The 16,212-nt window shown below is 43.0% G+C and overlaps 1 protein-coding gene across 8 annotated transcripts in view; it reads left to right on the top strand.

Annotated features, from left to right (window-relative positions):
* PARP8 (poly(ADP-ribose) polymerase family member 8) overlaps positions 1-16,212 on the top strand; it is a 191,982-nt gene that overhangs the window by 139,699 nt on the left and 36,071 nt on the right. For 5 of the 8 annotated variants that reach the window (XM_077936391.1, XM_077936390.1, XM_077936394.1 and 2 more), the window contains 6 exons: positions 1,049-1,139; positions 5,116-5,182; positions 5,947-6,072; positions 8,967-9,552; positions 12,161-12,214; positions 12,317-12,412. In XM_077936391.1, the coding sequence (XP_077792517.1) occupies positions 1,049-1,139; positions 5,116-5,182; positions 5,947-6,072; positions 8,967-9,552; positions 12,161-12,214; positions 12,317-12,412 (1,020 nt within the window). The remainder of the gene's footprint in view (positions 1-1,048; positions 1,140-5,115; positions 5,183-5,946; positions 6,073-8,966; positions 9,553-12,160; positions 12,215-12,316; positions 12,413-16,212) is intronic. The other 3 variants (XM_077936396.1, XM_077936395.1, XM_028748244.2) reach the window with 1 other exon arrangement.

Genomic DNA, 16,212 nt, shown 5'->3' with positions numbered 1-16,212 from the left:
CTTCATTGAAAACCATTTTCGACCTTTTCCATGACTGCAAAACCCCACAGGTTTGCTCAGTCGGCTTTTAATATCTGTGATGTTTAGTTCATTCCAAAATTTATTGGTATAGAGATAATAACTGTGACCAATAAATCAGGAATTGGATTCTAATCATCTTTTTATGTAACTTTGACTATGTTCAGAATTAACATTTTTGATGTGGCTTGTAGATGGCAATCTCTCATGATTCAAATGGTTTGTAAGATCTTTGTCCATTATCATATTTAACAGCTGTACCATATGGGAATGTATGTTCCTTCAATAGTTCTCACGCTTGAAGAAGAACTTTTATTTTAAATGTAGATATTTCATGGAGGAAATTCAGGGCAATTTGTGGGAACAAAACAGCCCACTTTGTTATAACTCACACCTCGCTAAGTAAAAGCTGTTAACCATAGGCTATAGTTTAATGAATCCATCCTAGTTCTGATTCTGAAACTGGAATATATATTTGAAGTATGTATATATATCCAGAAGTAATGGGATGAATTTATTTGGACAAAGGCAACCTCCCTATACTCACAAGGAGTAAGCCATTGTGGGGGTAAGTGGGACTGACTTCAAGTAAATCTGTATAGAATCAGGTTGCATGTGACTGAAGATGGAAACCATAGTGCGTAGATGCCTGCATAGCCCATCCCTCGCCCCCCATTCTGGGGGAATAAAACAAGAAGACTAACTTTTGTACAGCTTCATTTCTGCAAACCTATGGGATAAAATGATGTCCATGGCATAGATTTGTATAGGTACCATGAGAAGGGGAAAGTTCCACATTCTTTTCATTTGTGAATCCCATTTCTGTCAAAATCGAGTTCATGCTTTATTACTGACCTCTTTCCAGTTACTAATATCAAGTAGAAGCTGATAGAACTCATGCCTTGGCAAATCAATCTAGACAGCAACTTAGGCCAGCACATTCATTTCCTTTGCCAGCCCTGGAAGCGAGAATGGCGGAATTTGAACCTGATGATAATGGCTAATGGCTTCTGTTGTGCTCTTGATTCAGGAAGAGATTGCAGTGGCATGGGACGTGATCCGCACAGAGCCTATAATTGTGCGGTTGCACTGTTCACTCACGCAATATCTAAATGGCCCCGGTAAGTCGCTTTTGTTGTTCCTTTTTCCTATGCGATGCCTTTGTAGGGTGTCCTGCACATGGCGCCCATGATGATTTTTCTCCACCAAGCAATTACGAGACTTGATTGTAGTGCATAATTATATTCTCAAGAAGAGAGTATTGGCTTCTGAAGGGCTGTTTAATTTTAGCAGACAGAGACATAGCAATAATCAATGGGTGGCTGTTAATACTACAGAAATTCAGTTATTAAATCTGTGTGGGCGATTATCAGTCAGAATGGATTGCTAATGAAGTAGAGTGATGGACTCTCAATCAGGTCAGGATTCCTGATCCTTCTTAAGATTTAACTTTGCAACTTCCTACACTCAGCAAACCCACAACCCTTTTGCATTTGTTTACCTCCTGAGGACAAACCTACCCACCCTTTCCATGGCTACATATTGCACTGGAAGATCAGTAAAGGCTGGCAATCTGTGTTTCCCCCCACTGTGCTGATCTCATTGAGGAAGCTCTGATAACCTTGCAGGAAACTCGAGGGTTTTGAGGAAAATGGTTTGAAAGTCAGAAGATATTGTGGAGAATGCATGCCTACTGCTGAAAACTTCAGCCAGTTTCTTCCTTTCCTTTTCTGTGTATCACGTAATGCTCCAAAGGCTGTGATGCTACATCACTGGGCTTCAAGTTTCCCCTTTTCTAGAAAAAGAGGTGTCAGAATGCACCATGAACACGTCCTTTATTCTCTTATAATGGTAATGGTGCCCACCTGAGAAGTGCCAGAACTGAGTTCTGGTGAGTTCTGGCTGAAAAGGAAAGCCCTGAGACACATAGAAGACCCATTGAGTGAGAAAAATTCAGTTCCCGACAAGCAATAACATGTATCGCTAAGATTTCACTGTAAGTCTTAAACCAAGCTGTGTTATGATTTTTCTATGCATAGAAAATTCATTATAGCAACAGTCATAGGGGACCAGCCTTTACTCAGTTTTTAAAAACTTTGAAATGAACTTCTGATAAGCTCTTATGTCACCAGCACAATTATTTGATAAGCTGTTCATTCACCCGCACAATTAATTTCATCACTTGACAAAACTATTCTTTCTTTATGAGTATTTCTTTTTGCACTCTCTTGTCTAAGCATCACCATTAGCACTAATTCAAAGCAATTGTTAGAGGTAGCATCCTTTTGAAAATTAAGCAAGAAGTGTTTGGGGTTTTTTAATCAAGTGGTAGATGAACACTTATTATCTTTGTACTAACAACCGTCTTTCAATAGTTGTTTACTTTTTCACATTTGTGAAAGAATTTAGCCGTCTCCTTGTTATAGCAATCTGTGCCCTGTTTATATTTTTGAGTTGACCCGTGAGGTCATTTTCCCCAAGCCGTATCTGTGACATCATCTGGGGTTGGGGTTGAATCCTGCATTGGCTGTGCACTCCTGTCGCCAGTCCAAAACAGCCAAAGGAAAAGGATTTCAACACCTACCCACTCATCACTTGTATCAATGGGTGCATTCAGACGTGAGGAATATTGTGTTGGTTTTCCTGCTAATAATGCTGGCACTTCTGTCCTGTTCTCTGATGTTCCTGTCACATTGCAGTATCGGTTGTCTTATGAAACTTTTAGACCAATATACTGCTATGCCACACTAAATTTCATTTGCACCAGGGAACCATTGGACAATGTCACTACTCCCCACCCTTTCTGCATCGTCTGCTGATATATTGCCCCAAATTTTGTCATTTTACTCCTGCAGTTTTCTAGGTTAATGCGCTATATTCTGGAAGTGGCTTTCACACTCTCTGAAAGGTCAAATACAATCCTTGAATTAACAGGGAAATGTAATAAACTGCTGTGTGAATGCAGCCAATTTTTATCCACACCAAGTGCCTTGCTTTGTAAATTATACATTACCTTTCCATACTTTTGTCTCCCTTTCGGTTCTCTCTGCTCCCATCCCTCTTGTGTCTCACCAGTACTTACATTAAAAGCCTTCAGGTGATGTTTCTCCTGGAAGCAGGGGACTTTCTCTCTCCACAGCCAAGTAGTGACTCAAATAATATTGCACGTGTCCAAAGACAGACCTGTCCGTAGTCTCATGAAAATCATATGCAGCCAAGCACTCCAGTAGATGTGTGTTGTAACTTGCAGGCTACACCGCTCTTGGCTTTATATCCTTGTTTAACTTCTTGCCTGAGCTAGTTTTCTGTTCTGCAGACTGCAAATGCTTGCTCTTTATTTCGTTGAGCCTAACAATGGTACTGCCCTTCTGTGGATTTTGGATCACATCCAGCAGTGAAGCAGGCACAGTCAGTGGCAGGGCAGCCAGATCAACACCTGCCTTTCTTGCCCTTGCAAGAAATTAATGTGGCAATAATCTGTAACCTTTCACAAGCTGAAAGCCATGGTCGCAAGCCTTGATGGCGCAGCTGAGTGCAAAAAGCACTTGAACCCTATGGAATAAAAATGCCAGGCTGATGCATGTGTAGAGGTTGGGAATGTGATTTAACATACAAGTATAATAAAGCTGCTCCTGTTGTAGCTAATGCCAGTTTCCTAAAAGCGGATGAGTCCTGCTCCACATTACATAAGGTACAAATATCCCCCCTCTTTCCTCAGCTGGTTTCTTAAGAAGTAATAACCTATTTAGGATTTTTCCTCTACTCCTCTTTGAGCCTTTTTGAAAATCCAGGGATTCTGACAACACTAGTGCGGGACTGCCATGGCCTCCTCTTTTCTGCAATTCATCTGGTAATTTTCCAGATTTTGTTTTGCTTTGCTTTTCAGAAAGCCTTATCATCCCTCATCCTTGCCTTTTCTCTAAGGGTACTTTTCACCCATCTTGGAATTTTTTTTGAAGTTGTTGACCCATTGGGAGAGTTTAGGGTATGAACCTCCCTATTTCAGAACTGACAGGCAAATTATAAACTAGGCCCATGTCTCTCTGAAGTTTTGGGCTCTGGTCACAAATTGGTGGGCTTAAGTACCAGAGCCCTTCCCAACACCACAGAAATCCCTTTCCCTCTTAAACTAGCCCGGTGAAGAGAGTGGCCCTGGGAAGGGCAGCTGATGCTTTGTGGGCATGAAGACCTGTGGAAACAAGGAAAACATCTTGTTATGTCCAGGTTGGTGTTTCTGCAGCATCCAAATGCCTGGCTAAAACCTTTCTGGTTGACTCCAGTACTAGGAATCTGAGTGGGGGAACGTGCTGGGGGGTTGGAGGTGAGTTGTGTTCTTGAGAATGTGACATAACCTGAAGCATTGCATGGGCCCAAGATTAAGGTAAAGGTAGGGTCCAGTCGTGACCGACTCTGGGGTTGCGGCACTCATCTCGCTTTATTGGCCGAGGGAGCCGGCGTACAGCTTCCAGGCCATGTGGCCAGCATGACTAAGCCGCTTCTGGCGAACCAGAGCAGTGCACGGAAATGCCGGAGCAGTACCTATTTATCTACTCGCACTTTGATGTGCTTTCAAACTGCTAGGTTGGCAGGAGCAGGGACCGAGCAACAGGAGCTCACCCCATTGCAGGGATTCGAACCGCCGACCTTCTAATCGGCAAGTCCTAGGCTCTGTGGTTTAACCCACTCTGTGGTTTAACACCACCCGCGTCCCATGGGCCCAAGATTGAAACAAGCTAATTCAGAACCTATCTCAACAGAGTCCAAATCCTCTTGCTTTTAGCAATGCCATTCCAAATTGAATCCAGTTCCCTGATGCTGTCTGGCATGGCCTCTGCTAGGCATCATAACCTCTATCAACACAGAACCTGTGGGGAAGGTCCTTTCCATTGATATGCAGGAAACTCACAATGTTCCACGAGTCTCAGTGTTCCAAAACCTTTTCTCTGTTCAACTCTTCTACAGTCTTGTGAACTTAGCTTCTACACAATTTTCATCAGACGTAATGGGGACTGGGCTCTAATACTCCACTATAAAAATGGTAGGCTTTGGAATATGTGAGCTTTTCTCAGTTTTTCAATGATATCTTCTGTCCTACAGTGCCCACCGTTGATGTATTTCAGATCTCTACTAAGGAAAGATTTGGACTGGGGCATCAGCTGAAGAAGTGAGTTCTGCTAAAACTAAATCCCATATTGTGTGTGTTTTTGTTGCAACATATTGTGTCTGGCTGTTTTTGGACTGATGCAGTCTGAATTAATAACAGCATTGCCATGAGGACCTGTTTTCCAAGGATCCAAAGAAAGACAGATCTAGGTGTATCATGTCATACCTTTATTGATGTAGTCCAGGCTTCTTCAATCTGGCTCATTCCAGACATTGTTGTTGCCCCCAGCTAGCATGATCAATGGTCAGGGATGATGGAAATTGTAGTCCAACAGTATCTGGAACACAACCAGTTGAGGAAAGCAGAGTGTAGATATTCCTTCACACATTGCAGCAGGGGTGGCTAACAAGTAACGCTTCCAGATGTTGTTGGATTCCACCTCCCATCAGCATATTCAGTAGTCAGGGAGGATGGGAGTTGTGGTCCAACCACAGCTGGAGTGCCATAGGTTCCCCATCCCTGCATTACAGGGTTGTCATTGGTTGTACAACAGTAGCCAATCCCAGCTGGAGAAGCTGGTTGGAAGCCACACCCTGCCTTAAGGCTGATACAACTAAAACACTTTTAATAGCTTCATCACTTCTCTCAATGGCATGTTTAAGGATGGCTATCTCTATATATGTCTTGTATGTAAGAAACATCCAGTGAGCCAAATTAGAAAGAGCAAATCTTCAGGGTGAGATTGGGGGAAAGGGACCCTTTTGAGTCTTACGTACGTGTCCAGATGCACATCAAAGATTTGTCTCTGTGTTTTCAACTTTCAGAATCATGCAAACGTTTGTCACGCAACAATGGAAAAATGGCAAAGAGAAATCAAACAGTACGCACAACAAAAAAATGTCAGAGAAGAAGGTGAAATCTCCTCTGCACATCTTTTCTACACTGCGCAGGTAGGCACAAGTGATCATGGAGCAGCACGGTGCTATCCTACTAGAGGATTGAATAACGTCTTTCAGGTTACTTAAGAGAGAGGTTCACTCAGATCGTTGCAAACATACTTTTCCATGTGTGAGGGGACCACAATGTCATACCAGTGAGACCCCCTCCCCTAATTCTTGATGTGTGCATCTGACCAAGCCCCTACTAGCTGTGCGTTTGGCAGCAATGCATTTTGGGCAAGGTCATTTTCACATATTGATGTTCCTGTGAAGGGGTCCCCCCATGCAAGGGAGAATCCTGGGCTAATCAGGATTCCTACTAGATTCCATGCTCTACTGAGCAGGAGTGCTCTACTGAGCCATTGCAGTGCTACTGATTTGCAGGAGGTGGGGCAAAGCACATAAACTGAGTTCAGAAGGTTATGGTTTTCTCAGACTTTTCACACAATAAGTTCTTTAGGTCCCCATTGCACAATCTCTTTCATCCCACTTCCTGTAAGGGCTTCAGCTGTGCCTTGTTGAGTTCCATTAACAGCAACCATAGAGGCGGTGAATACTGCAGAGTGCAAAAGTGCTAAATATGATTTTCAGCTCCTGCTGCTAAGTGCCTACCATAAGGAGTGCTGCAGATCTGCTTGACCAGCTCTGGGGGGAAATTCACACAGGCGTGATATAATAATTAAGGTTTTACACTCCAGCTTTTATATATATACACATGTGTGTGTGTGTGTGTGTGTGTTGCAATAATTGTTCTCTGTTTTATACACTATATATATATATATATATAATTTTAGTATAAGTATAAAACAGAGAACAATTATAACAAAAAAAATAGAAATAGAAAAACAAAACCTTAAAATAGGCATGTAGAATGAGTAGTTTCACATGAGTTAAAATAACAAAAGTCCAAGTAAAGACTTTCAACGTTATCAGATCATCAAGTATACTTTCAGATTTGCCAGACTTGTGACGCGGGTTGTCTTGAATATGATGGTTCCACAGTATATGTCATAAAGAAATGCCAAAACATATAAGAAAATGTCTGGAGGTACCCATCCTTATTGCAATTTCAAATTATATGTCATCTTCTCCATTAGATTATTTGCATTATTGTGTTAAGTGCCTTGTTCACTGTCTTGTGGGTAATTTGAATGACTCAGATCCTAACACGTTTTCTGCTGGTGGAGTCATCCCTTGAACAGAGTTTGATTGCTCCTACCAGCAGGAGAGATAACATACATCAATTCCGTCTTTCTCCACAGCACTTTCTATACCCCTTGCAAATCTCTTTCTGGTGGCTTCCAAAGATTCTCCAGAGCAGGAACAGTTCAGCTGGCTTAAGGGACTAAGGGGGATTCAAAGAAATTGCCATCCCAAATTTTGCTGGTGGAATCCACTGTTAGGTTTTAATTCCATCACCCATGCATGGAAAGAACCCTTCTGTACATGGGTACCTAGTTGAAAGTGATGCCATTATTTCTTTAGCATACCTTAGAAAGGATGGGAGGGAGATTGGCCAACCTGTTGCTCTCCAGATGTTTTCAACTACAACTCCCATCAGCCCCTGCCAGGTTGGCCAAGGCTGGGCTAAATTATTCAATATATTAACTAGTTAGATTCAAAGGTTGGCATTAATTGATTAAATATTTTTTGGTGTCTGTGATTAATCAAGCAACGTAGTTTCTTTCAAAGATACTGTTTTTTATTTTGGTAGATATATACAAAAAGCTGCAGAAGACAATTGTCTCTGAACGCTCTCAAGCACATGATGATGTCCAACCATTCTCTATAGTTTATTTGTCCTTAGTACCGTATCTAATTATGAGAAACATTGGCTAGTTTACTCAGCGTAGACTCATTGAAATTAATGAGTCTAACTTATTCAAGCTCATTAATTTCAGCAGTTTTACTCTGAGTAAAACTTAGCTGAACACCATGCGTACTATCTCCCTCTAATTTCAATACAGTGGTGCCTCGCAAGACGAAATTAATTCGTTCCGCGAGTTTTGTCGTCTTGCGATTTTTTTCGTCTTGCGAAGCACGGTGTCGGGAAAGTTTTGGAAAAGCTTAAAAAATCACCAAAGTCTTTAAAAACCTCAAAAAAGGCTACCACACCGCGTTCTATGAGTTGCTCCTCAAAGTCAAGTCGCAACTGTATTAACGGTGTTAAGAAAAAGGAAACAAACTTGCAAGACGTTTCCGTCTTGCGAAGCAAGCCCATAGGGAAAATTGTCTTGTGAAGCAGCTCAAAAAACAAAAAACCCTTTCGTCTAGCGAGTTTTTTGTCTTGCGAGGCATTCGTCTTGCCAGGTACCACTGTAATTTCATTTGGTTAACCTGTAAACCAGTGGTGGCCAAACTCGGCCCTCCAGTTGTTTTGGGACTACAGTTCCCATCATCCCTGACCACTGGTTCTGTTAGCTAGGGATGATGGAAGTTGTAGTCTCAAAACATCTGGAGGGCCAAGTTTGGACACTACTGCTGTAAACCAACCTTTTATGAATTTGTCAGTATTTTCTTAAAGCTATGTAAGCTACTAGTCCTTACCACATTCTGTGAAACTGAATTTCACAAGTTAGTCAGTCGTTGTGTGAAGAAGTGTTGGGGTTGTGCCTCTCCTGAAGCTTCATTCAAGAGCAGATGTTATCCAGTAATAGTCTTAATTGCTCATGCTGTGAAGTAAACTTGGATATATACACTCTACTACTCAATTGTGGCCTTCCCCTGTTTGGAGCTTGGCTTGACGGTTTGTTGACAGTCATTCACAAAAAGGACCTGAGGAAAGAATAAGAGGGTTCACTTCCAGGTCAAGACAACAACTGAGACCTGAACAAAAGCAAGACGATGTTGGTATTTCTCATAGCAAGCTGTGCTCCAGTTAATTTTTCTCTCTGCCTGTTTTCAAGGTCGCCAAGTTATCCTCCACCAGGCTGTGGGAAAAACAAATCAAAACTGAAACCCGAACAAGATGGCATCTCAAAAACCCACAAGTTGTTGAGAAGGACTTGTTCTAGCACAGTTAAGGCTGAGGATGCGTGTGTCACCAAGTCCCACCGAACCTTTGGCCGCTCCTTGTCTAGCGATCCCAGGGCTGAACACACCATGACCATTAAATCGCACAAACTCTTGAACCACTCGTGCTCGGCAGCCATCAAGCAGGACGAGTGCGGCACTTTGAAGCCCCACAAGTTGCTCAGTAGACCATGCTCTGGGGATACTCGATGTGAGCACAACAGTACTTTGAAGGCCCACAAACTTTTGAGCAGGTCTTACTCCAGTAACCTTAGGATGGATGAATTAGACGGGCTGAAGAACCACAAGTTGCTCAGCAAGACTTATTCTGGTGTCCCCAAGTCTTCTAAAATGGATCTTTTCAAAGAACCCACCATAGCAGAGGGCAGGAGGCTCTCTCTTACCTCAGGGCTTATTGGTATCTTAACACCATCTTCATCATCCCCATCACAATCTGCTGTGCGTAACCAGTTTTGTTCTGTGGGTTTTCTTTTTTTCTTCTCCACATATTTCTGGGTGTTAGGGGGAGTTAAACATACAATACATGCAGAAGTGGAAACAGAGTTTTGGTAAACTGCATGAAATTGTACCTTTGTTCATAGACGTGTTGTCACACAGTCCATTTTTAACCATTTTCTACTTAAGTCCAGCTTGAGTATATGTTATTGATTGCAGCCTTAGAAAACATTTCAGCTTCCACTCACACTGGTGAACCTTTCTGATTTGATCTGTCCCCTTGGGACTTACTATTAACAAATGTATTGCATGATATTTCGCCATGTTAACATTTCTGTGACTAAAATAATGGGCCTTGTGATCTTGCAACAGAAGGCAACCATTAACCATGGTACTATGTGCCAATCCTGCTGCAAAATCATGTCTGAATGGTATATATTTAATCCATATCAAGAAGATAAGAAGATATATTCTGGGAATATCTCCCAAGGAAGTATTGAATCATGTCTAAAAAAATACTACAAAATATTATGAGGAATCTCTAGGTATAATGATGGCATGGTCTGTTTGTCAACAAGGAGTAGGAAAATGACCATGGAAGTAATTTTGCCATGACTTTATTATTTTGAGTGCTGGTACAGATATTTAAAATCTTATTCATGCAGACAGCTGTTATTTGCTCTGGGAAAATAATGTGAAGAGAATGAAAGGTGTGAGATTCTCTCTGCCTCTCCATATTGGTATTCCTGCTGTTGCAAATTCATGGATAAAGTACAGTAATTAATTTTTATAATACGACTTTTGATGATAGTTTAGCCTTTGGAGAAAGGACTTGTTGCACAATACAGCAGTCACAACCCAATAAAGTGGGTGCCTCCAGAGGGGCAAATTTGTGCTCCAGGCTCCACAATGGCTGTGTTAAGAGATCATGAGGAAAAAGTGGTTTATATGTGATGGGAATGAGCTTATGTAAGCCTCCATTTCCCCCTCCATCTTCAGCACGGTTGGAAGGAGGAGACTGGAAGCTTTCACCTCTGGCTTTGATCAACAGCACTAGCATAGCATCTGAAACTGAAACTATGCTTAATATAAGTATAGCTGCACATCCCATGATTAAAAGTTAGGTTGTTTCAAAGATTAACCGTAGTTTCTTGGATTCAGGTGACATGCCAATCTGTGGTTAATCAAAACTGAAAGAGCTTCTGAGCTCTTCCTGGTGTTCTTGCCAGAGATAGAAATTGGGGGGTGGGGGATAGCCCCAGAGGAAGCTAGGCTCAGTCATGCCATGATAAGCAATGTGGGCACATTGCCATGAAGCTTCCATGGGTTGACCTTGGGCTGCTCATGATCTCTTTCTGCCTAACCTCCCTGATATGGTGATTGTAATCATAAAATTGGTGGGTGTCAGGAAGCAGGCACATACACTATCCTGAGATCTTCAGAGGAATATTGGGATAGAAGTCAAAGCTTTTATATTCCCCATTGTGAGCTCTTTGGAAGAAGGGAAGGAAGACTCATTATCATCACATTTAACTGTGGTTTAGCGGATGTCTGATCAAGGCTACTGGTTCATCTCACCCAGTATGGCTTCACTCAGGAGGTAGCATCACTCCCAAGATCTCAGGCAAAACTCTTACCCAGTCCTGTCCTCTTAGCCAGAGTTTGATGATGATTGAATCGGGAACCTTTTGCTTTCACAACATGTGCAGTTCAGCAGCAGATGTTCGTACAACACCCTTTCTGATCTCTGTAGTCAGTATGAAAAGTGGCATGCGAAGCCCAGCATTGGCCTCGCTCAGGATCTGGTTATGGATGCGTAGAAGTGCGGTGTTAAAAGGACAGATGTTTGCTTTTTTTTTTAAAGAATGGTGTGCAGTTTCCTTTGGTAGAACATAGAACGGCATTTAGGTACAGGTGCACAACTTTCAGAAAGGAGGGCCAAACAAGATGCAGTGCCATGCACACAGCTGGCAAATTGCATGAATGGCTTATTTGAATTGCTTTCAATTCAGGCTATGACTCAGGCATGTGGTTAAAGTGGGCAGTCCTCCAGGCCACCTACCCTGCTTTGTCCCCTCCTTGAATATTTTTGCCCAGCTAGAATACGTCTTGGAGTTCCAATAATGCTTCTTGTTTGCCTCAATGGAGGATACAGATGGGTGTGTGTGCAGATACTAGCCTATTCCATGAAAGTACAATTCACGTTGGTTGCACCACCCACTTTTGCCATTGACTCCACCCATTACTGGCATATGGTCCCCAAAGGGTTCTTGGAATGAAAAGTGTTCCCCATCCCTACTTTAAACCTTTGCCTTCCCTCCCAGTCCTGACCTCACCTGCTATTTACTTTTGAAAAGACATTCGTGCAGTTTGCTAATTGTGCAAATGGTTTGGCCCCTGTTTTCTTTGTTTGGCCCCAATTTTTGTTGCTGCTACTGCTGCTGTTAAACATGCTCAAGTGAAAACCATTGGAATAAGACATGGATTTCCCTTGAGTGCATTCCAGGTGCAAATATCAACAATTTCATGCTTTATATAATAAAGACCAATGCATCTCCTGTTTCTGAAACTAATGCTTCAGTATACCAGACTTGCTCTAATGCTGCTGCTACTTTTCTCTCTTCTAAAACAGCCAAATTACGGTGCGAAATCCATTCCAATAAGAGACCATGGCTTCCTCGTACAGGTAGGACAGAATACCTCCTCTGTTTCGGAAAGCTGGAGGACGTGGAGCTGCTTGTTAATTATTTTAAGCAGATTGTATTGTTCTCTTTTTCGTTGTTCTCAGACGATTGAGTTTGCGGAACAGCGGATTCCAGTGCTCAACGAATACTGCGTGGTCTGCGACGAGCCACATGTGTTTCAAAATGGGCCCATGCTGAGGGTATGTTGTTGCTCTTTGAACTGAAACAGCCTCCCCAACTTGCTACCTTCCAGATGTTGTTGTCCACAACTCCCACCAGCCACAGCCATTTTCTGTAGCCCAAAACATCCGAAGGTCACCAGGTTGGGGGAAGCTGAATGTAACCATGTGGTGTGTTTTTGTGCGTGTGTGCATGTTCCTTAGTACTTTGGAGTAAACAGCTGGTAAAGCACATAGGGGCATTTGTACCTTACGTTCAGTGAGTGTACAATCTGTGCATCTACTTGCTCAATTAGTTGAACTGTATGCTCATGCAGTTCATTTATTTATATTTATTTATTTAAAATGGAACCCCCCCCCAAATAGAATACCAAGGCAGTGTACAACAAATTGTGTGTTGGCTCCCTGTGCCAACTGGAAAAGCCTCTAAACCTCTGTAAACCCTTGAAAAATCCTTTAAAAAACCAGCAGCACTTTCCAAACTCCATCAGACTCCACCACAACTGATCCCTCCAAACCTCCTTGCTCAAACTCAAGCTCTCCACAGGCCTCAGCAGTCAGTGCAAGAGCTCCTGGGATTGCAGTTGCGAAGGCTCACGGGATTGCTAGGCACTGTTTTTGAGCCTTTTTGCCATTTCTGGGCTCTTTTAGGGACACTTTTGCCATTCTAAAAGTTGCTTCTAAGTTTGGTGCAATGCGCTCATGTGTGATCGTGTGTCAGTTGGATGCGCATGTATGTAAGCAAATAAACCATTCACTTCTTTCACTTCAGATTTCAGAGATGAAATGAAAGAAATGTGCTAATGGGACGGTGTGATGTCCTTCGTCCAGCAGTGCAGCCAGAACTCTTCAGGGGCCTTTGGTCTTGGCACTCGGCTGGTTCTTTTTGAAATGTGACTGGGAGCCAGGATTGTGGCCTAGGGCGGTTGTAGTCCATCCATAAAATGCTCCTGTCATAAAAAATTGGTTTGCTGATACCCTCCAGTGTTGTCCTCTGTCATTGTGCAGATAGATGCTCTTAAAACAAAACAGCTAGAAGGTCAAATGTTACCCATTTGCCTCTGGAACTAACATATACTATTTTATTTTCTATTAGAGCATTTACATGTACACCCATCTTCTAGTGTAAATACATCACTTCTGGGGGCTTACAGCATATAGGCCACGGTGACGTTGTGGTTAAGAGTCAGACTAGGCTCAAATCCTCACCCATCCATGAAGCTAACTGGGCCAGTGAGAGTCCTTCAGACTAATCTACCACACAGGGTTGTTGCTGTGAGGATGAAACGTGGAGGGGGAGAGCCATACAGGCCACCTTGAGCTTCTTACAAGAAAGGAGGGGATAGAAATGTAATAAATAAACATAAGCATAAAATCACAAAAAACCCCTCATAAAAACTGCACCAAAGGGCAGGGTCAACATATGCTTAATTCATAAAAAAACCAGCTTGGATTTTTTTTTAAGGTATTCAACAAGCAGTGAAAAACAGTGAGGGAGTGGAGCCTACGGTGTTTCACAAGGCAAAGTGTTCCCTAATCTGGGTGCAGCCAGCAAAAAGGAACCCTCTCTTTTCCTACCCAGCCAGACACAGAAAAACAACAACAGCTGAGATTGTTAGGCAAAGTTAACTCAAAGACAGAAGTGAGGGGGAAGAGAGAAAGATATTGAGTGGAAAGGAGGCAGACATAAGCAGCCAAGTGGGCTTGCACATACTGACCATCACTGCCCAGACAAAGTGGTGGCTACATCCAGGTTTGGGCAGTGGGAAAAGGCCTCTGTGCCAGTGCCATGTGTCAGTGCCATGTGCCAGTGCCATGTAGCCACCCCTGCACAGATCTGACTGCAAATCAGCAGTGGTGGAAAGGAACATTACTGCACATAGTCTGTTTTGGCTCTTGGGACACCCCTTTCCTTTCCAGCTTGTTTCTGGCTAAAAAGCATCCTCTGGAAGGCAGGATGTGTGTGTGTATGTTCTTTTCAGGTTTCCACAGGCACCTGGTTGGCCACTGTGAGAACAGGATGCTAGACTACGTGGGCCATTGGCCTGATCCAACAGGCTCTTCTTGTGTGTTTGTTTTGTGACTGTTGTGTGAATGGAATGTAACCTTAAGCGCCGCCGCATCTATTGCTCTGCCTACTCTTGCGTTTGGCTCTGGTATGTGGCCCCCAGAAGGTTTTCCATAATGGAATGTGGCCCTCAGACTGAAAAAGGTTCCCCACCCTTCAGCTAGCTACCCTAGAGAGCCAGAGCGGTGTAGTGGTTAAGAATGGTGGACTTGTAATCTGGTGAACCAGGTTTGATTCCCTGCTCCTCCACATGCAGCTGCTGGATGACCTTGGGCTAGTCACACTTCTCTGAAGTCTCTCAGCCTCACTCACCTCACAGAGTGTTTGTTGTGCAGGAGGAAGGGAAATGAGATTGTTAGCCGCTTTGAGACTCCTTAGGGTAGTGATAAAGCGGGATATCAAATCCAAACTCTTCTTCTTCTACACACTAAGCCTGCACGAACTCTGCTGGTTTTCACAGCTAGATAGCTGGCAACCTCTCCTTGGTCCTTGACCACCAAAATCTGCTGGAGGCGGGTTGCTGACAACATTGACCCATGTCTCCTCCCAGGTTTCCATCCCCCTTTGGACAGCCAGAGTAACTTTAGGCTGTGGGCTAAAGAACTTGCATGGGCAGCAAGTTGAAGGGAGGCAGAACTTTATGCCGAAAAAGAGCAGCTGGCAGACTGACACTGAGCGTTATATCCAGGGTGGATTTCTTACTGTGCCCCCACCCACTCAGCACTGCACCCCACACCACCACAAACACCCTCCATCTCTATTCAAGTAGAGCTGCCGGGATATTTTCATTTCATTTTCTGCCCGTTAGGCATGGCTCTTTGAGGGGGAACCTCAGGGAGTCAGGATTTCTCATTCAGCTGCTTAGCACATAGCAGAGAGAGTGCTGGCCTCGGCTGCCTTCTCCCTTTAGATAAACAGCTTCAAAGGAATCCCAGAATAACAATGAAGGAGATTAAGAATTGACGAGGTGACAATCCACAGCTGGACCTAAGCAAGCATGCAAGCGAGCTAGCAAACAAATGCTATTGGGGAGGAAATTGGCTCCCTGCTTTTCTTTAAAAAACAACAACAACGCAGACTTGTGGCAGATTTGAGCTTGGCCAAGCCATTTATTTATTGTTATTTTTTTCTTTCTAAAAAAGGCAAAGGACAAAGGCATCTGATTTGACCTTTAAAAGAGACAAAATGCTAATTGTGGCAATAGAAGTTGATGGGGTTTCCTTTGGACTTGGGAATGCACCAAACCTTGGACTATTCTTTTCATAGAGGGCCCAGCTAGGGAAGCCCATCCAGCCACAGAGATGTCAACGTGTTTTAGTACTTTTTTACTGTTAATTATAAGTAAATGACCCCAGGATTCTTTGAGGGGGTTATGCTTTAAAAGTTCTTAAATATATAGTGTGTATGCAGCCATAGTTAGCCCTCCATCCTCCCATCAAGTGTTAACTTCATAGCTGATAAGAGTATTGGCTTAGGGAGAGCTTACTCTCTTGGGGCAAGATTAGAGGCAGGAAGAGGTGCAACTAGGATGGGACCTGGTTCTCCAGCATTATCCTGTTTACATTAGCCAATCTTTGTGTATGCTGCAACAAGGTAGCCCACATCCTGCAGCAAGCTAAATTCAATTTGTATAAATTAGGGATTCCTTCCCCACCTTCCACTTTGACTTTTGAGAGTTATTCTCCGTTTTCAAGACATTAGATGCTGGCATTCAGGAAATGAAATCTCTGATCTGATGCTTGCAGAATGCACG

This window comes from Podarcis muralis, chromosome 11 (genome assembly GCF_964188315.1).
Source record: "Podarcis muralis chromosome 11, rPodMur119.hap1.1, whole genome shotgun sequence".
NCBI classification, from domain to species: Eukaryota; Metazoa; Chordata; class Lepidosauria; order Squamata; family Lacertidae; genus Podarcis; species Podarcis muralis.
The sequence above is the reverse complement of the archived record's forward strand: the minus strand, read 5'-3'. Positions and strand labels throughout refer to the sequence as shown.